Genomic DNA, 21,239 nt, shown 5'->3' with positions numbered 1-21,239 from the left:
GACTGCTTCGAAGTCGAGGCGTGTCCGAAGCAGCGCTCTCTCCACCGAATCGATGAAGATCGTTTCTGGTGGGCACGTGGCGCCCCGATGGAGGTCGGGATTTGCGAGGGATGCGAGCTCCTGCTCGTGTTGCTCGATCCTGCTCTTGAGAGCTTGATTTGTTGCGTCCTGACTCTGAGTCTTATCGATTAGAATGGCAAGCATTCCTCGAATTTCGGAGAGATCAGCTCCGCCGGAAGTTCCTGAGGAGGAAAACAGCGTTGGCAGTTGCTTTGATAGGTTCGCTCTGTTGTTTTTGGAATGGATCCATACCCGGGATTGGTTCCTGTTTCCCGTAGGAATTATGGGGACCGAGGGCGTGATCCCGATGGGGACTCCTTGGCTTGAGTTGCCGGGATCCCGAACCGAGACGGGTCTCTGGCGGGTGAGATCTGAGCCACCCGAGGAACTCTTGTCCGATGTCTAGGTGTCGCCAAGCAGTGAGTCTGTCCTAGGTCTGGTCGTACTCGGGACCTCACGATCGGACTGGACTTGAATCTGCTCACTCTGAGAAGGGGCATCGTTAGGGACAAATCCCTGGTGTGTTACTGGCGATGCGGTGTTGCTGGTTTGGTCGCGACCGACGTGCAACGTCATGCTAACGTGTTTGTTAGTGGTTTCTGGCAGGGTTGTGTTGGTTGTGGATGGATCTATTTCGCCTAGATTTCTTCAGAGTAATCAAGTTTTGAGAATAGAAAGACCTAAGTCCCCACAGACGGCGCCAAATTGTTGATATTAGAAACAACAACTAAAAGAATTCGAACAAGAAATAAGATTTGGGCAGACTTTCGGTTGAAATCAATAAGAACAATGAAGAACGACGACTATTTAAACTAAACGAACTCGAACTTCTCATGAATCTCCTCCTACGATCTCACCTACGATCTCTCGACCTCATCTCCGGTTTGACTCAGCATCTTAATCGAATTCTCTTCCTGGGCCCGCGTTTGGCCCATTAACTGGTTTGGCATCCATTCTTTAACGGGCTTTTTTTTGGGCCTTTAACTCGTCGAAATCCAACACCAACAATATCAAAGATTTTTTGCTTTCTAAAATAAAACACTTTCTCGTACCTAACGTGAAGGCATTTTATCAGTAACATTAATATTCAAATCTGGATGAAATGATAAGGGTTATGAAGTGTTCGTGAAGCCCAACAACACACAAACCGGGTTATAATTCAAAGGACGTGGATCCTTGTCATAAACGGGTCGGGTAATATTGATGATTGATTTCTAACAAAATTACCTCTTTCAATTTCAATTCTCTTTCAATAAACACTCTCATTCATAACTAATTAAGTGGCAATTAAAGTTTTTGGTAATTTTTGATTTTGTATTTCTCTTTTAATTATATAGAGATATGATTTTAATTAGATGTGTGACGACACAAACTCATTCGAATCTCGTTAAGTCGATTGGCTTAATTTATTTTGTTTTCACGTATGGTAATAGTAATATCCCAAATCGTCTTAAGATATTGGAAAAAATCTCGAGATTTGATATAATAAAAAATAAACGTCCAAACAAAGTGTCCGTAGCATGGAGGGTACGGCTGGCCAGTTGGGACAGCCGGCAGCCCATGCTTTCGCATTTATCTCACCGAGTCATTTCTATCTACTTTCTCTTGCCACACTTTCAAAGCCATTAAATTAAGAGAGAAAAGTCGCATTGATATGAATATGACACGTAATAGAAGAATGATATAAAGTCAGTGGGGGATATGGTGGGTGGGTCATTCTGTACGAATGGACCCGTACGGCTTATTATCTCCTCCTCAAAAATTCGTTTCACGTGATTTACTAACTCCTACTCTTTAAAATACACATATCCGTATAATTCATTCGAATTATAACCCCATGCACAATAATATGTACTTATGTAGATGAGATGAATTACAGCTAGCAATTCCGAGGGAAAACGTCCTATTTCTCCCTCGGAACTATCATATCGTATTAGATCCACACCGAACTTTGACCTCGTTCTATAGCTCCTTCGAACTTAAGTCGTCCACCTATTTCTACCCGAATCCATAGTTCTATTGCTATTTTCTCTTCGGATTAAAACTTCTCATCTAATTCTCCATAAATTTGGTTAGAGGTAGTCCTGCTTATACTAGGCGTTTTAACTTCCCCATCATCTTTCTCCTTGCTTAGAACCAAAGTTCATCCATTTGCTCGTATCAAAGACTATATATAGCAAGTAAGTTTTCTGTACTAGATTACCGAACACATAGTTCCAGATATAACTTTCAACTCATGGTTTAAAAAAAAAAAAAAATCTTCAAAAAATAAATGAAAAGAAGCAGTGACAAATTGACAATGAGACACATCTGGAGTCACGGAATTACATTTGTACTACTGTCCCTACTTATAAATTTAACTCCAAATACGTTCCCCGCAGTTTACGCCTCTTTTTTTCCTAGTTTTTATATTTATTTGTATAACTATATTTTAGAAAAACTTTCAAACTGTAGTTTTGGATTTATCCTTATTTCTAATTTATCGATTTAACTATATTTTATATAACTTTCATACTATAGTTTTGGATTTATATACTTAAAAAAAACTATCCTATTGTCCACGGCAACTGCAGAGAGCTACGTCCGACCTCTTTCCCACGAAACCACGAAATATATTTATGATAGGACTTAATTATTTTCGTTTTGAATCGGACTTGTCTACTTCTTTAATTCACGTTAATAGAAAGATTTTTTAATAAGTGTACCTAGCAAGTACTACTCCTTTACCCTCGTCTCCCTATATAAGGAGGACCTTCTCACTCTCTTGGCTCTTGTAATTACATTACTGTCTACTCTGTCTTTGGGCGATGAAACAGCTAATCCGCCGTTTATCGCGGGTCGCTGACTCAACACAGTATAGCCTCCTCCGGTCTGATCAATCCCAGCGTGGCCGCACCAAGAAGGAGAAAAACAAATCTTGGGTTCCCGAGGGACACGTGCCAGTCTACGTAGGCCAAGATATGGAGCGGTTCGTGGTGAATGCGGAGCTGCTCAACCACCCCGTGTTCGTAGCGTTGCTGAAGCGGTCGGCTCAGGAGTATGGATACGAGCAGCAAGGAGTGCTTCGAATCCCTTGCCACGTGCTTGTGTTTGAACGTATATTGGAGTCTCTCCGTCTCGGACTCGCCGAGTCACATGAGCTTCACGATCTCTTTTGAGGAATATGATCGTTTCTACTGTCGTGTGTCTTGTGTTACGTACGTACTTAGGTTTAGGCGTAGATCTGAAGTTTTGGCTGTTCAGAAACAGAGTTATGTAAATACCTATCCTATATATATATATATAATGTTTATTTTGATGATGGGGTTCTATTCTATATGTGACAAAATCGAGATTTAAGGTTCTTTAATCGAGATATAAGGAATCACCGTAGTTAAGATGTCTCCCATAAGTAGTGGCAAGTCAACAGGTTCTTTAGCTGCTTCCCAAACTTGGAGGAATAGATCAACCTCACAAATTACAATATCAATTAGCCAATCTTTTTTTTTTTAATCGGATAATTATGTGGCAAGGAGTTATGTATGTTATGTATCTACTACCATGTTACTTCACCTACACAGCCACTTTCGTAAGTCACCCAATCGGATAATAATGTGGCAATTGATTAGCTTTCACAAACCTAGATATTACTATCATGATACATACTGTACATACTATAATAAATCATGATTAAAACCGTACGTAATAGAAAGATTCGAACATGGTTCTTCAACCATATGATGAATATTCGGAACACTAATTAGTTACCAAGAAGTAATATATTCAAACATAATTGATTAGTAGATTCTGCATTCTGGTGATACGTGTGCCTTCTTTGTTTATAAAAATCAAAAGTCGTATAGTCAATGTCACCACTCACCATGGTCAACACGGCAGCTCAAATCTACAATATAGAATTAGGGATACTTTTTTTTTTTTTTTTGTCAAACCACTTGCAATTTCATTACTCAAACGAGATAAAGATTCTACAAGCAATGTTTAAAGTACAATAAAGAAGGGCATTCCCCAATGCCAAAACAACAATAAGATAAAGCAAATATAGAATTAGTCGACAAGAGATTCTTGAGAGCTTTGAGCCAAATTCTTGAGGGAGCTTGGTATATGTGAGGTCAAGATTGCCAACAGGCTCTTCCTTGAACAAATCCGTGGAAGAGTAGATAGCCATAGTCATCAGACAATTAGGCGTTTTAAAAAGTGTCAAAGCTTGGCTTCGTACCGGTTGGACTATACGGAGAAGAAGCTTGACGATAGGTGGAGATTGGTTGGGAATTCTCTGGAGCTTGCAGGTAGATGCAAAAGTTGTCACCGGATGAATATTAGCCTTGAATGAAACAAAGCCGTAACCAAAGAGGCCACTAATCAGGATCCAAATGTCAGCCAGCAACCAGCAAGAGGGTTCAAACGACAATGCCAAACGATAAACAATTGCCATGATTCTTAGAGAATTAAGGCAAGGCCAAAGCAACAATGATGAATTACACCTCAAATGGGTTCCATAGAGTGTGTAATCTTGATCACACCATTGGCTACAATATGACTTCACCACATGGATCAAAGGATCGGATATGGACTTACAAGGATTTAAGTATGAGGCAGCAGTTGAGAGGAGGGTATTCCCGAGTCTAGTAGATTGGACATGATAGTGCTCGGTGATCACGGGACATGTGGGAAGGGAGTTGTGGAAGTGTCGGTAACCACCGTTTTCTTTGGTGTGGTTAGAGACTAGAGCCGGAGGTCCCGAAAGCTTTGAGCTTTGATGGACAGAATTCGTCTAGGACTTAATCCGGACCAGGGTTTGCAGTTGACAAAAGATGACCCAAGACATTGGTATCGATAGAAGATGTAATTTATGTCGAACATTCTTACATCCATATCTAAAGAACCTTGAAGTCGGGTTTAGTCGAAGTTCAGATTTTTCGTACCTGGGTTTATGGGTTATGGGCTTTGCGTTTGAAAAGTTTACCGGGCCGAAAGATGAAATAAGGCCCATCCGAGTAAACCCTAGTTTCACAAGCGGAGACCAGGGAGGAAGGTGATTGTGGCGGCTGACTGTACAGTGCAGGGAGCTTTGCGAAGCAAGGGACTCCTCCGTTGAGTGACAGATCGAAGGGGACAGCCGGTGGTCATGGTTTGATTCAAGGTTTGAATCTAGGTCCACTGGGGAAAATCCTAGATTCATAACCGTTTGCCAACAAGAAGATTGAAGAAGATGTCTACCCGAATCTGTCAGAGAGATTTGCGATGCATGGATCTTCTTCTGTGTTTGAGGGAGCAGCGGAGCTAGACAGTGGCCTTGAAATGAATCAATTTGAGTAACTAGGTCCACTGGGGAAAATCCTAGTTTCTCCATCAAACGCCAAGGTGAGGTAGGATTGAGGTGGAGCTTCTCCGGTGAAAGATAGATCAGCGGGAGCGAACACTGGTTGGGATTTGGGTCAGAGTTGTAGTTGAAAGAATTCAGATAAAGGTTAAGCAAAGATAAAAAATGGGAAAAAAACTTGTACAAGAGAACACTAAGATAGATAGATCGAATACGGTAGAGAGGTGAGCTGGTGGAATCCCGACGCCGGCGAGCAGCAGCTCCATCGGCGTCAGAAAGGTTGGTTAAAAGAAAGTCCTTGAGAATCGTGTCTGAGAGAGTTTTCTTAGTCTTTTTTTCAGATAACATAGAATTAGGGATACTTAAAATTGAAAATACAACACGGCTAGCATAAATTATGATTGTAATTAAAACATAGGGAGATAATAGCACTAATCAAAGTTCAAAAAGTGAATTTGCACTGAACTAAACTAAATACAATTCAACTTGGGAAAATTTCATTGTACCTTCTAGAAAAATTCTCAATCCAAAATCTGTGAGTCGTTGCGACTCAATTTCGCACGTGTCAATTATCCACACGTGTCAAGTCAACCACGATTGAACAATTCTCCCCAAGGGGCTGCGCCATTTCGCCGAAGAGAGAAGCGTTGAACTTGTTGAAGTGGTGACCTGAGATCACACAAACTACGCCCTTTCATCATCATCATCATCATCATTCCATCATGTGGAGAAGAATCGTCTCTTCTCATCTCAAAACCCTAGCAACAGCAGCCGATTCCGCCGCCGCCGCTGCTTCTTCTTCTTCCTCTCGCCGATTAGTCGTCGTCTCCAACCCCGTTGGTCTCCATCTCTCCACCACCCGATCATCCATTTCCGCTTCTTCATCTCTTTTCCCTCGCCATTTCAGCTCCGAATCAGGTACTATTAACTAGCCATTTTCTCTCTTGTAACGTTGTTCGTTCTCAGATCTTTGCGTTGATTGCTTTATATACGTGTCTGGTGGATTGTACAGTACAGTGAGATTAAGATTTTGAAAAATCTGAGATTTTGGTCCCAGAGATAGTTAATGCGAATGTCAACATCGATTCTGAATAACTAATGCTTGTTGTTCTCTGTTAAGTACTGAAGGAAAGACTTGTTATTATTACGTTTGTATTTTATGCAAGCAGAGACATCTGTGAAGAAGAAGAATGTACAGGATGTAATGCCTATCGCTACTGGACATGAGAGAGAGGAGCTTGAAGCTGAACTTGAGGTCATTTACTACTTTATGTTTCTGTATATATATGCAATTAAAGCTTTTGAGCAGACACTTAGTAGTTTTTGACTTTTTTTTTATTTTTATGGTTCTCTGTTTATAGGGAAGGAGGCTGCTTGACATCGACTTCCCTGAAGGTCCTTTTGGTACTAAGGTTAGTCGATTTGTAGATCATCAGGAATAAATGGTGTTACTTTTTTAGATACTCTGCCTATTCTTGATCTTCCAATGATCTCGGAACAACATGATCAGATCTCTTAGAACTTAATGTCTGGTCATTCTCTTTGAATTGGTTCTGGCTGTTTTTTTTTTTTGCACCTACTTGGATCAACTTGTATCTTCTGATCTTTAGAGAGTTTGGTTTTGAGTCTTGTTGTATACCTTTCTCAACTGACCTCCAACTAGTATTTAGTCTTTGCGGGGATTGAGAACTTCTCTAATTCTCTTACATGGTTTTTACCATTTAGCATTTTTCTGATAACCTGGTTCCCATTTTATATACTTTAGATAATTAATATTGTGGAAGAGTTGCTTTAAATTTAGTAACTTGATTTTGAACCATGTGCTGTGGTATTACTTTGATACTTGACTGCTGACCTGATGATATATATTCATTAGAAGTAACGTTGTTTCGAATGGGGTGATTTGGTTACCTAACCTTAGACCTCACTATTCATGACTGCTTTTCTTATATGATGATGACGAAAATTATAAAGTCAGTTATGTGCTTATATTTGGTGCAATCATCTAAATGATTTGTTAAGGTTGCATACTGTATTTTAACATATTCTCGATATATGTAATGTGCTATTATGACAGATTCTTGGTAATTTTTGGATGTTTGTTTAATTAGTACTTCAACAATATGTGACAAAATTCTGTATTCTTAACATAATCGTGATATATATTTTAGCATACTGTAATTTGGAGGTCACTGAGTTTACTATTATGACAAATTCTTGTTAACCTCTTGATTTCAAAATCTATAATTTTCCAGGAATCTCCCGCTGTCGTAAAGTCTTACTATGACAAGAGAATTGTCGGATGCCCTGGTGGTGAAGGCGGTAAGTTATCATTTTGATGGCATATTTCTAAGTAGTTTTGCTTAGTCATTTGGTCGCTGATGGTTGTTTGATCCATTTACCAATCATCTTCTTTTATCTCCTGAAACTGCAGAGGATGAACACGACGTAGTATGGTTCTGGCTAGAGAAAGGAAAGTCATTTGAATGTCCAGTGTGCTCTCAATACTTCGAGGTTGGCTTTCAACACTCTTTAAGACTTACAATGTTTTAATCCAAATTGCAAGAGATGAATTTTGTTGATGTTGTTTCGTTTGGCAGCTCGAAGTGGTTGGTCCAGGCGGACCACCAGATGGTCACGGTGACGATGAAGACCACCACCATTGATTCGAGTCTTTTTACTCAACCGCAAAATATTTTCTTCTATATTAGTGAGTGGAATAAATATATCTCGTTGGTGAAAACACTGGAATATGTTTTTTTGATCCTCGAGAGGACACCACCACTTCTATTTGCCTCTAGGCTCTCTAACCCTTTTTGCGTTAAAAAAAACTCTTGAGACTTTTGTTTTTATGAATGATTCTCCCGAGTCAGAATCATTCCTCTCTTTTTGAATTATAACATATAGTTTTTGGTGTTCACGGTGTGATAGTTTTTTGTGGTGAAAAATGCCTAGAGTATGTTCTTCACCCCCTAAATCCCTAATTGGCTTGTCGGTCCATGCCGACCTACCGATTGTCATATAACAGCCAATTAGCTAATACGGCTGTCGTTGATTCGGTTGACATTGTGGCCTTAAATTATTATCATTCCTTTTAGTGTAGGTCATTCTAATCATATTAACAACCAAGTCTTTTTTTTTTTTTTTTTTTTTTTTTTATTAAAAACCAAGTCTACATCCAAGAACTTTTAAGTGTTCTATATAATATTTGGTTTTTGATATGTATGATAGAAATTTACAAAAAAAAAAAAATGGAGTAAGAAACCGTCTCGAAAAAGGATATTCATACGTTTACAAAATATTATGTATCGTTCAAATTTTTGTGTTGTTTATGCACGTTCGAAAATTCTAACAATAAACACCTCTCTAGTATCGCGATGAAGATTCGGTGTTACAAATTTTTTCTTTTTTGGGAATAAGACAAGCGAACGAAGATGCCCGAACCAAACAAAAATAAAGAATATATAAAGGAAGAAACTCGATTTCCTTAATTGGTGAAGTACTTATTAAACAAACATCAAAAAAAAAAAAAAAAACTCTTACAATAAATAATACCCAAAAAAGGGAATATGAAAACAAGAACATACGACGTTAACATCAAAAAGCCGTTTTTATTCTCCAATACTACAAAGATGTATTCCTAAAGCTTCTTCTCGCCAGGGGCGGACCTACGGCAACCAAGGTGGTGGCAGCTGCCACCAGTAAAAAAAAAATATATATATAAGTTTTTATTGGTTTTTTTATAAATGTAAATAATTGCCACCACCAAAAACAAAAAAACTGCCCCCATCATTGAATTGTAAAATTAACTTTTGTCTCAATGGTCCAACCATCTTTTGTTTAAACCTTTTAGAAGGCCAAAAGCCCACATTATTAATATTTTAAAATAAATAAAAGCCTAATTTGTAAACTAAAACTAATTAGCTTTACAAATTAAAACCCTAAACTAATTTTTTGTCGTCTCTCTTTCACGTCCTAGCGTTTTGCAGAGGAAAAAACAGAAAACTGGTAAATTATTTTTTCTTTGCTCCTTTATAACTGTTTATCAACAGTTCGACACTTTTATTGTTTGGTTTATATTATTTCATCCGAATGAAAGAAACGAGATAAGACGCAGATATCTTGTTAGAGGTCCATGTCAACCTTATGATCATCCTTTTAAAAAAACAAAGATGAGTAATGCAATGAGGCGATTTAATCCAGCTTGGTTTGAGAAGTATGATACTTGGCTAGAGTATAGTGTATCAACAGAGAGAGCTTTTTGTTTGTGTTGCTACTTATTTAAAGATGATGTACGAAAGAAAGGTGGGAATGATGCATTTGTGAAAGAAGGGTTTTGTACTTGGAATAAGCCTGACAGGTTAGACACTCATATGGGTAAATCATCCAACAGTTCTCATTGTTGTGCTGCTGAAAAGTGTGATAACTTGATGAAGCAAGGTCAGTCTATTGTGCATGCCTTGTTTAAGCAAGACGATTTGGTGAATAAGGAGTATCGCATTCGTTTAAATGCTTCAATTGATGTTTCCAGATATTTGTTGCGACAAGGATTGTCTTTTCATGGTCACGATGAGTCAGAAGAATCTGCCAATAGAGGAAATTTCTTGCAACTCGTGAAATACACAGGAGAACAAAATGATGCTATAAGTAAGGTTATTTTGAATAATGCTCCAAAAAATAACCAGATGATTTCTCCAAAGATTCAGAAAGAGATCGTGAATTGTTTTGCAGAAGAAGTAGTGAAGTCAATTATTGAAGAAATTGATTATGGTGTGTTTGGTCTGTTAGTTGATGAGTCTGCAGATATATCTCACAAAGAACAAATGGCTGTTGTATTCCGATTTGTTGATAAGAGCGGAGCAGTGAAAGAAAGGTTTATTGGAGTTGTTCATGTAAAAGAAACGTCATCTGCATCTTTGAAGTCTGCTATTGATAATTTGTTTGCTAAATACGGGTTGAGCCTGAAAAGGCTACGAGGGCAAGGCTATGATGGAGCAAGCAACATGAAGGGGGAATTTAATGGCTTGAGAGCATTGGTTGTTAGAGAAAATAATGCTGCTTATTATGTTCATTGCTTTGCTCATCAACTCCAGTTGGTGGTGATTGCTATCGCTAAAAAACACTTTGAGGTTGGTGATTTTTTTGATATGATTTCTACATTATTGAATGTAGTTGGAGCTTCTTGCAAAAGGCAAGATATGATTCGAGAAAATTATCGAAGAAAAGTGCAGGAAGGAATTAGTAGAGGTGAGATTAACACTGGTACATGATTGAATCAAGAAATTTCGCTTCAAAGACCTGGAAATACTCAATGGGGTTCTCATCATAAAACATTGGAACGATTAGTTGAGTTGTTTTCTACTATCATTGAGGTTCTTGAGTATATCCAAAATGAAGGCGTTGAAGACTCCAAAAAACGTCAAGCCTATGGTCTTCTCAAGTACTTTCACACTTTTGATTGTGTGTTCTACATGCAACTAATGCTACTTATTTTGGGATTAACTGAGAATTTGTCAATGGCTTTGCAAAGGAAAGATCAAGATATTTTGAATGCCATGTCATTGGTGGAATCTACTAAGGGAGAATTGCAAAAGCTTAGGGATAATGGATGGGATTCACTTATGAATAAAGTTTCATCTTTTTGCGAGAAACATAATGCTGAAATGCTTGTCATGGAAGACGTCTTTGTTGATCCAAGGAAACCAAGAAGGAAAACCAATATAACCAACTTGCATCATTATAAGGTTAACTGCTTCTACACTATTCTAGACTTACAGCTTCAGGAGTTCAATGATCATTTTACGGAGGTAAACACTGATCTACTTATATGTATGGCTTCTTTAAGTCCTCTTGATTCATTTTGCGAGTTTGACAAGGAAAAGTTGGTGAAGTTGGTTAAGCTTTATCCAGATGACTTTAGTTATGGGGAGACTTTGTGTTTTGAGCAGCATCTTGATATCTACATTGACAATGTACGTAGAGATGAAAGATTTAAAAACTTGAAAAGTCTTGGAGATCTTTCTTGTTTAATGGTAAAAACCCAAAAGCATCTTGCACATCCTTTGGTTTACAGGCTTTTGAAAATGGTCTTAACTTTACCAGTTGCAACAGCAAGTGTTGAGAGATGTTTTTCGGCAATGAAATTGGTGAAGACGACTACACGCAATAGAATTGGAGACCAGTTTCTAAGTGATTGTCTTGTTTGCTATATTGAAAAAGAGTTACTTGATTCTGTCACAAATGAAAAAGTGATAGAAAGGTTTCAGATGTTGAATGAGCGTAGGGTAGTTTTATAAGATATTTGAGAGTTTTCATATGACAATTTTATATGTTATTTAAGATATTAATATTTAAATTTTTGTTATATATTTACCCCCAGCGAATAAATTTTCTAGGTCCGCCACTGTTCTTCGCTATATGTTGTTTTCTAAGGAAGGCTAGAAACAATTGAATCAAAGACATTTTTTTCGAGTTTCCGACTAATTGTGGGGTGAACAAATGTTTTCACAAAATATCCGGACCGAAACCAACGCAACCAAGTGACTCACGAATGAAATTTAACCCATAACCGTAACGAATTTTTGTCTTTGACCCTAAATCTAATACCAATGTGCCACCACACACACAACACAAGGGTTAATTTGGCCATATACAAAGATTTTGTTTAATTGCATGTATATAAATTTAATGATCATTTTTTCTATCTAACACGACTACACGAGTAACGTTCATTCGATCTTGAGTTATCTCAATAATTTCTCTACGCAAAATATGTTTTCTTCATGTAAGAAACTAAAATATATGTAAGAAAAATAAACAGTTTTGGTAAAAAGATTTTCATTTAAAACTTTTTTTTTGTCACCGTATGAACCCAAAACAAAACCTAACAAGAAATATAAAAATGTCATTGTAGAATTGATTCTACCAAATATTTAAACATGCTTAAAAAAAAAATCTAAAGAAAACGAACGTTGGAGTTTCTATTCCCTTTCTATTTCAGACAAATCCCCATACCTTTTAAAGTTCTGCACAGCTTGCCCTCATTATTAACTATCCTTTTCATACATGAACCTTTATTTATTTTGTTCATATGAATCTTTAGAAAGTTTTTACCCTAACTCGGTAATGTGTTGGTCTAATAGCATTGCTCCAAACACATCATATTTGTTGTTGTGTTTTCTGTGCTGTCTTTTTTTTTCTCTTTTTTTTTTTGTTAATCTACGTAGACAATTTTAAATTTTAGCGGTTGCTAGCGATTGGTACCAATCACACAAACTGTTACTTATCGCTTCTAACCGTTTAAAATCACTGAATTCCAACAGCTGCTTTTCGCAAGCGTTTGCGGTTGGATTTAAAAAAAAAAAAAAAACTTAAAACAAATCAATGATACTGAGATATTTTTTATATATATCTTCTACCTAACCATTTTATCCATTAAGAATGGACAAAAAATGAAGTATGGATACGATTGAGGAGATTAAAAAATAAACAGTTATACAAGAAAATAAGATTCTAGTTAACAATAACCCAAAAAAACCAGATGTAATTTTAATGGCACATATCACATAAGTTCAAAAAAATCTAAAAAAAATATAACATTTCATTAGAAATTTTAAAAAATAAGATTATTTATGAAAAATATTAAAACGAATCACCAATGACTCTTATCAACTCTCGCTTCAATATGAAATTTATTTGTTTTCTGAATAATTATTTTAGTATTTTTAATGAATTTTAATTATAAATCAAGTTTAATAAATTTTTTAGTGTTTTAAAACATTTATATAATTATATATTACATTTATTATGTTTTAACTGCTATTGCACCCGCTGGTCAATCAGTCATAAAACTCTCGCAAACATACACATTTTAAAACGCTAAAGCAGTTATTCAAAATGCTTAATAACGCTTGAAACCGTAACTACTCGCTTCCGCAATCTCTCGCAACCGCAACCGCAAACACTACGTCTGAACCAGTCAGGTCCTAAGTAATAAGACAAATATGCAGAAGAGTTAAATCACTTTAGATTAATATAGTTCTCCCGTGTGTGCTTAAATAATAACATTATTTATTTTGGATAAGTTTTTAAAATTGGTCTAAAAAACTAATTAAGCATAAACAATTGTAGGAACCCCAGCTACCTTATTTTGGTTCACTAAAGTCTACTCAATAAAGGCAATTAAGACATTGTAGCCGTAAGATGTAGATTAGCATAATAAAGGCAATTACTCTTACTTAATGTAAAATCACACAACTGCAGTTCTAAATCTATCATGTGTCTTAATTCGACACGCGCAACACCCATTTCTTAATCTATCATTTCAAATAAAATCTTAGTAATATGAGAAGTTTTGATACATATAGAGATACATAGTGTACGTCTTTAACTATATAAATAAGATAAGAGTTTCATCCTAATCAGCATAATTGAAACGCATAAACTTACGTACAATGGCCTTAATTAGCCCTTTAAACCTGCGAACAAGCAAACACTATACACCTTTAAGATACCATTAACGAGTTTAGAGCATTGTAGTGCGGAACGCATCTCTCATCTGTTATATCAAATTTAAAGCAATTCCAACATTTTTTTTTTAATTTTGTTAGAATATAAACTTAAATAAACGTTTAACTCAACTTTTCTTATTTCGGCTGATTCTACACCCCAACTGAAGTTATTTTTTTTTTCGTAAGATAATGGTGGGGGTATAAATAGAGTTGACTAATTAACGATAATACGAAAATAAAATGTTTTCACTGTACAAATATATTAAATTGCAAATTGTTTGACCTTTGTAAGAAATATTATTAATCTGATATACGACACCGCCATCTTTATGCAAAAAAGTTTAATGTCGTATTCCACTAGTGTTTGACTGTTTGTTCACTATAATTTTAGTCAACCAAGTCCATTTCTATAATTATTTTCAGAGCTGACGACTATCATATTTAGAACCATATGTTCAGATATAGTAATCATTCCGTAAATCTCTAAGAGATTTTTGCGACTAAAGAAATATAATAAAAGACCAAACAAGCACTTCCATTACAATTACAATTTCTGACCCACAAGCTTCAAATTTTTATCAATCTATAAAATTTGGGAAAATTGAAATGATGGGTGATTGGGCCATGAAGAGTGGATACTATAGGTGACACATGCATTGTGGTGCATGTGCTCAGACCCACTCACCTTTCCCATTATTCTCTTTTCAGGTCACCTCTACAAAAACTTCTCCTTTTCATATATTTTAATGATCAGTTATGTAGGAAATAAAAGATTATAAGTGTGTGTGATAGATGAATTCTTGGGAAAGTATAAGAAACTTTTATTAAGCTTTACTACGTATAAAAGAGTTTTTAAGGATTATAAAAAAACTAACTTTTTGATATTATCTCTATTGACAAGATGTAAATTACAGTTGTAATTTTATTGTAAAGTTAGAAATTATTTTTGTGAAAAAGAAAATTTAGAGCTTAAATATATGCTATTGCAAAATGTTTTGGGTTTATCATGTTGGGGTTAAAGTTTGGATTTCATAATTTTTAGAGCTTATAATATAAAATATAAATATTAAGACGAAGAAGATAAATAGAGTGTATACTGGATAGTCACCAGATCTTGTAAAAGCTTCGTAAAATTATAAACTTGTAAAAGAGTTAGTGATAAAATATATATACAAGGGTTTTAAAGAATGAGGGGAATACACGAGCTTCTTAAATCGGTTGATACAAGTGATGTTCAACATTGTTGGTGTTGGGTTTCCCGAGTTAGAGGCCCAATCGGTAAACCCGCTAATCAGCAAACCCCAATCCGGTAAGTGGGCCGCCGAAGGCCCAAGAAGAGGGCTCGAACTGGAGGACAAAGTCAACCAGAGATGAGGTCGGGATTTTGTTGTTAGGATCGGGGGCGAGACTGCAGGAGGAGATTAAGGAGGAACCTCGTTGAGGATTTAGTTTAAATAATCAGCTTTTGTAAAGTGTTCGAGACATGTAACTTTTAACAAAAAATACAGAGATTCAGTAGACAAAATCCAATTCGCTTGTTCTTCATAGTTCTTGTTGATTTGTACCGAAAGTCTGCCCATATCTTATTTCTTTAAATCAAACTTCTAGTTGTTGTTTCTGATATTAACAAACATGTTCAAGATGATTTGGAAAGACTTTTAAAGATCTATAATCTTATGAGATTGCCATTTACGACTGTTTTGCCATAACGGATATGAAATCATCAATATTTTTTTCATGGATAAAAGGTAAAGTAAGTTTTGACTTTTGTTATTCTATGTTTTTTTACTATGTACGAAATGTTCTCTATAACCGTTTTTAATGGTAGATGAATGTCCATGATTTTAAGAAAACAGTAGATTGTAGAAAAATCATGGGAGCTTTGAGACATCAAAAATATCATGGTAAGATTGATTATATAGTTGCTACAGAAATCTGGATGAAATCTAAAAAGAACAAATATCTTGTAGACGATGAGATTGTATATGATTACACATGGCAAAAATTTCAAATCGATAAAATATATATATATATATATATATATATATATATATATATATATATTACCAGCATATTTTTTAGTTATTATATACTAGTAAATACTACCAGCATATTTTTAAAAAATTATCTAAGAAAATATATGTTATAAATCAATTTTCGGAAGTTTTTAAAAGTTGTAAGTGTTCGAAAACTTATAAAGATTGCTACAAACTTTCAAATATTTGTAAACAGTTTCACAAATTAAATACTTGATAATTGCAGTACGCTTATGTTTTGCATTACTACTAATTTCTGTTTTAGAAATTGCTAGGCGCTAGTCAGGCGGTCGAGGTGGGTCTAACGCCTAACGAGAAAATCGAAGATTAAACGGAGATTAATCAGGGACTAGTTTTAGGGTTATTTTATTAATTTAACAATAAAATAAAAATATATTATACTAAATATATATATGTATAATTCTGTTTATATTATGAACTGTGCATACCTACTTTCAAATATTTGGTTGTCTTCAAAATCTGGTTTACATAAAGGATATAATTTATCTTAAAATATATTACATGCAATTAAAATAAATACATGATCCAATTATTCTTATTTTTTTGTTATTTTTTGTTCTCATACCTCTTTATTAATTATCATTAAAAAGTAAATTAAAATTATTGTTATCGATTGTGTATTCGATTCAAGCTTTGTATTAGAAATTCAATTCTCTTAAATGGTTTGTTCTTAAAATTTATTAACATAAATATTAAAAATCATAATACAAACTGATTTTTAAAAATATTTATATTAATAAATTTTTAGAAACGAACCATTTAAGAGAATTAACAAACTAATATTTTTTTGTGAATTATTTTAATACACTTGTGCGAAATGGGGCTCCTCAGTCCTTGACTCACCGGTACAGAGAAACCCAAAAGATTTGAATCTATTGGTGGGCACAGGGCAATAACCATTATCAATGACAAACAGAACATTACAATGAACAAAGCGTTGAAAATGATCAAAAAGATTTGTGTCTTTTTCTTCAATATCTTCTTCACCCCACCTGAAAAATCCAGGTTGGTCTCTTACATTTTTTTCAATACTTGCCATCATTTAGGTAGATCCAAATCTTTATTATATATCCAGTATCCTTAGATAAAACAAAACCCTTAATCAAAACTTAGTTTTTGTTTGCAAGATTTTCTTACAAAGTTTAGAATTTGGAGCTTTCTGGTTAATGGGTATCAATCAATCATCTAATTTTATTTTATTTTCATAAATAAATGATTGAACTATATATGAAGTTTGTCTTCTTTTACAATTCTGGATTATGCCTTAATGTTTCAGGTAAAAATGTGTATTGTTTATATATAGAATTAATATTCTTATAGGCGCGTGTTTTTTTTGTTTTTTTTCCTCCACCACTGCCCACAAGGCATTGATTCTCTCTCTGTTTCTTATTACCGCTAGCTCTCTGATGTGGTTTTAATTTTAATTTTTTTTCCCTATATTCCAAAAAGATTTATTTATTTTCTTGTTTATAAAGAATGCCTAATTTTAATTTCTTTAAACTTATATAAGCACTCCTTTCCCACGGATGCATCCTCTATACGTCTATGGTTTTCTTCTTTCATTCCTTTTCTAGTAGTTTTGGTTAGCTGTTGTACACATTGAAGCATCCTATTGTGAATGATTCAGATTCACTTCTTTTCTTTTATTCCACATTTCCACATCAACCCTTTAACTTGGTGTATAAATACCCGTTGCCTTCTCATATATTTAGCATCATCACTTGTTTGTATTTTGAAACTTGAAAGCTCTCTCAGAAGACAAACTACAAAACCTTTAGAGGAGTCGGTACACTTGAACAGCAAATGAGTTATTCTCATCAAAGCATGGGTTCTGGTTTGTTTATTTTTTTCTCTTCTTGATTGTTCATGTTAATATTAATATATTATCTTGAAATGTTAGTGATTCTTGTGAACAATTTTAACCATAAGATAGATTCCAGAGATTAATCTGGGATTTGGCTTGAAGTTTTCTCTTGTTATCTCTTTTAGAAAAACAAAGATATTCTTTTGCTTGAAACTTGTTTGTGACTCTGTATTTGGTAAAATCTTTGAAGGTAGTAGAAATGCAAGGGGGTACGAATTTGGAAGGACTTATGTTGTGAGGCCCAAAGGAAAGCATCAAGCCACTCTGGTCTGGCTTCACGGTCTTGGTGACAATGGGTCTAGGTAACACTCTTCACATGGCTTCTTTGTATATATTATGGTTCATTTTTTTTGTGTGTGTGTGTGTGTGTCATAGAAGAATTAATCTATCAAAGTAACCTCTTGAAGCTTTTTTTTTTTTTTTGAACAAACAGTAACCTCTTGAAGCTTAGACTCTTGCATGGTGCTTCAACTTTTTTTTTTTTTTTTTTCTCATAAGCTTCAACTTTTGGGTGTTTAAATGGAAGAAAAGAAAAAAGGTTTTCGAAAGTTATTTTTTGGCATGTTCTCTAATACCAATTTCCACCTACAAATTTTATATATGCTCATATTTTTTTTGCACTCTTTAAAGTTTGTATATAAATGTTGTGGCGCCTCAAATAAATAATTAACTAGGATATATCCCGTGCTTAAAGCACGGATCAACATTTTAAAAAAAATTTATAATATAATGAAAAAAAATTATTATTTTATTTATTTAAAAAAGTTATTTTGTTTGAGATAATATTTATTTTAAATTTTTGTGTAAATCTATATCTATTAGTCTATTTGAATACTAATTATTTTAGAATATTATAGTATTTTATTTTTGACGTATTACTACAGTTTTATATTGTTTGTTTGTTGTATTTGCATCATTATTTTATGAAATATAAAATAGTAATTTTAATATTATAATTGTGAGCAAATAAAAATTATTAATTTATTATTTATATAAATTTAGTTTTACCAAGCTGCCAATGTGGAAATTAAAACACATATTTTTTCATACAATGAGTAATATATTTTCGTTTTAAAAAATTCAAATCACAATATATGCAGAAAAATATGCATTTTAAATTATAAGTATTATATAAAAATTCCAAACAATTTGTAAATAAAATAAAATAAAGATGATAGGAGAATAATAATTTGAAAACTTAACAAAATCTTCGAATTTAGTTATTAAAAATAATTGTATTGTATATTTGGATATAGAATCTTAGTTTTTTAAATTTTGATTGGTTTATATATTTAAAAAAAAAATAATTAGTAATTTCGTCCATAATTTATTAGAGAAAGAAAATATTTTTTTAGATTTTTTTAGATTTTTTAATATTTGATCTGTGAGTGATTTTTATTTTTAATTAATTATATTTATTGAAATTAGTTAATTTTTTCTAATGGCAATTGAATGTAATTTTTTACACATTTTAAGGTTAGTTTCATATTTGTACTTCTCAATTAATATAGTAGGATATTTTCCTTATACCTTTCCTCTCAAATGTCTTCAGTTAAGTTACATTAAAGTTTGTAATCTGAAAAAAAAAAGTTGTATATACCTTATTCATGGCTTTGAGGGACCAGTAGCCTCACTTAGTTTCTAATGCTGGTTGAGAATTTTCTCGTCTCATCTCTCATACTGAAAAGGATATTCCACGTTTTGTGTATTAATCAGAACAAACTCTATTTGAAACATAAATATATGCGTTTCTCACCAATGTCTCTGTTTTTTGATACAGCTCATCTCAGCTAATGGAAAGCTTGCGTCTTCCAAATGTAAGAATCTGCTAAACATGTTCTGTTATAAATCTTTTTCGGTCACATTACATTATGTTGAAGTTTCTAATAAAAACATAATGCTGTTGCACAGGTAAAATGGATTTGTCCAACGGCTCCTTTGCGTCCTGTTTCAAGTCTTGGTGGATTTACCTGCACTGCTTGTAAGATCAGTTCATTCGCTTGAAAACTTCAACAATCATTCTTTGTTGTCTAGAAACTGGAAAAATTGAATTAACGGTAGTTACATAATCAGGGTTTGACGTTGGGGAAATTTCTGAAGACGGTCATGATGATTTGGAAGGTTTAGATGCCTCAGCTTCACATATTGCTAATCTTTTGTCCGCTGAACCAGCAGATGGTAAATAATCCAAATTCATCTAAACCTGATTTTTCAAAATGCATTAATTAAAGCTAAGCATTGACTTTCTCTTGTGATTTTTGACAGTTCAAGTGGGCATAGGCGGGTTTAGCATGGGAGCAGCGATATCTCTCTACTCCGCGACTTGTTATGCTCTTGGACGTTATGGAACTGGCCATGCTTATCCTATTAACCTACGAGCTGTTGTAGGGCTCAGCGGCTGGCTTCCTGGTTGGAAGTAATTACTCTTCAAGCCCTTTTGTTATACAAACTTTTTGTTCTTTAAATTTTACCTTAAATGCTGCATAGTCTTTATTTATTTTTGTTTTACTGATAGAAGCCTAACTTATTTTGTAGGAGCTTAAGGGGAAAAATTGAATGTTCATATGAGGCTGCAAGGCGTGCTGCATCGTTACCAATCATACTTACACATGGGACTTGTATGTGAAAAACAAGTCGCTTTGTAAAATATATATTTTTAGCTTTCCCGTTTAGTAATAATGTACGCGCTAACCTGACCTTTACCGATTTTTGTGTGTGTCACAGCCGATGATGTGGTTCCTTATAGGTTTGGAGAGAAATCTGCGCAGTCTCTTGGCATGGCTGGATTTCGACAAGCCATGTTTAAACCATACGAAGGGTAATTAAACATCAATGAACACATAAATATGATTTGATTTAATCATTTTTTTAGACATATTATAAGAAGTTTTGGGATTATATTTGCTAATGTACAGACTTGGTCACTATACTGTTCCCAAAGAAATGGATGAGGTTGTTCACTGGCTTACAACGAGGCTCGGGCTTGAGGGCTCACGCTAATATTTTACAAACTACGATGCATCTAGCTATATAGGTGATACGGTCGACCATAAGAACAAATAAAAACAGGGAGCACAAATGAATTGGTGGAGAGCATGAAAGAAATTAGTGTAGACTTGAGATACTAGTATGTATAATGGCTTGGTTTCTTGGGGATATATATATATATATATATATATGTTGTTCAGGGTTCGTTTTTTTTCCTTTGTGATTTCTTTTGTCCATGTTAGATTCTTGATCTTGAATAAAAGGGGGTTTTATGCTTTCCAAGTTATCTCAATGACTTCTTAATTGCTGTATTAAGATGCACCCACATTAGTCACATTGGTTGATTCCATTAAATAACTAATACAATATTTAGTTGATACCAAAAAAAGGAAAATTTGTTAGAATTTAGAAATACATCTTTTGAATGCCTCTTTGCAAAA

General features: G+C 34.4%; 4 protein-coding genes and 1 pseudogene across 4 annotated transcripts; all 5 read left to right on the top strand.

Moving 5' to 3' along the window:
- Positions 1–2,776: 2,776 nt before the first annotated feature.
- LOC104758593 (auxin-responsive protein SAUR71) lies at positions 2,777–3,361 on the top strand. The gene has a single exon (XM_010481485.3). It carries the CDS (start codon positions 2,868–2,870, stop codon positions 3,216–3,218), a length of 351 nt encoding a protein of 116 aa, XP_010479787.1. The 5' UTR covers positions 2,777–2,867; the 3' UTR covers positions 3,219–3,361.
- Positions 3,362–5,772: 2,411 nt separating this feature from the next.
- LOC104758592 (cytochrome c oxidase subunit 5b-1, mitochondrial-like) lies at positions 5,773–8,328 on the top strand. The gene is made up of 6 exons (XM_010481484.3): positions 5,773–6,298; positions 6,550–6,635; positions 6,742–6,792; positions 7,636–7,702; positions 7,815–7,894; positions 7,981–8,328. Exons 1-6 carry the CDS (start codon positions 6,103–6,105, stop codon positions 8,044–8,046), a joined length of 546 nt encoding a protein of 181 aa, XP_010479786.1. The 5' UTR covers positions 5,773–6,102; the 3' UTR covers positions 8,047–8,328.
- Positions 8,329–9,466: 1,138 nt separating this feature from the next.
- Positions 9,467–10,843, top strand: LOC104759991 (uncharacterized; annotated as a pseudogene).
- LOC109124959 (uncharacterized) lies at positions 10,635–11,676 on the top strand. Its single transcript, XM_019239044.2, has one exon. The coding sequence runs from the start codon at positions 10,852–10,854 to the stop codon at positions 11,674–11,676; it is 825 nt and encodes a 274-aa protein (XP_019094589.2). The 5' UTR covers positions 10,635–10,851.
- Positions 11,677–17,043: 5,367 nt separating this feature from the next.
- Positions 17,044–21,091, top strand: LOC104758590 (uncharacterized). The gene is made up of 10 exons (XM_010481482.3): positions 17,044–17,223; positions 17,694–17,781; positions 18,002–18,113; positions 19,592–19,628; positions 19,723–19,792; positions 19,885–19,989; positions 20,077–20,227; positions 20,347–20,429; positions 20,536–20,629; positions 20,727–21,091. The coding sequence occupies exons 1-10, from the start codon at positions 17,215–17,217 to the stop codon at positions 20,809–20,811; spliced, it is 834 nt and encodes a 277-aa protein (XP_010479784.1). The 5' UTR covers positions 17,044–17,214; the 3' UTR covers positions 20,812–21,091.
- Positions 21,092–21,239: the final 148 nt, after the last annotated feature.

This window comes from Camelina sativa, chromosome 17 (assembly GCF_030686135.1).
Source record: "Camelina sativa cultivar CO46 ecotype springtype chromosome 17, ASM3068613v1".
NCBI classification, from domain to species: Eukaryota; Viridiplantae; Streptophyta; class Magnoliopsida; order Brassicales; family Brassicaceae; genus Camelina; species Camelina sativa.
This window is presented reverse-complemented; position numbering and strand designations above follow the sequence as displayed.

What these genes read in the sequence shown, in the direction of transcription:
- LOC104758593 (XM_010481485.3), top strand. Translation starts at nt 2,868, where the DNA reads ATGAAACAGCTAATCCGCCGTTTATCGCGGGTCGCTGACTCAACACAG.
- LOC104758592 (XM_010481484.3), top strand. Translation starts at nt 6,103, where the DNA reads ATGTGGAGAAGAATCGTCTCTTCTCATCTCAAAACCCTAGCAACAGCA. An exon ending in ATGCCCTGGTGGTGAAGGCG is followed by an intron (nt 7,703 to 7,814) that starts GTAAGTTATCAT and finishes CTGAAACTGCAG; the next exon opens with AGGATGAACACGACGTAGTA. An exon ending in TGTGCTCTCAATACTTCGAG is followed by an intron (nt 7,895 to 7,980) that starts GTTGGCTTTCAA and finishes TTCGTTTGGCAG; the next exon opens with CTCGAAGTGGTTGGTCCAGG.
- LOC109124959 (XM_019239044.2), top strand. Translation starts at nt 10,852, where the DNA reads ATGCAACTAATGCTACTTATTTTGGGATTAACTGAGAATTTGTCAATG.
- LOC104758590 (XM_010481482.3), top strand. An exon ending in TCATCAAAGCATGGGTTCTG is followed by an intron (nt 17,782 to 18,001) that starts GTTTGTTTATTT and finishes AAATCTTTGAAG; the next exon opens with GTAGTAGAAATGCAAGGGGG. An exon ending in GGCTGGCTTCCTGGTTGGAA is followed by an intron (nt 20,228 to 20,346) that starts GTAATTACTCTT and finishes CTTATTTTGTAG; the next exon opens with GAGCTTAAGGGGAAAAATTG.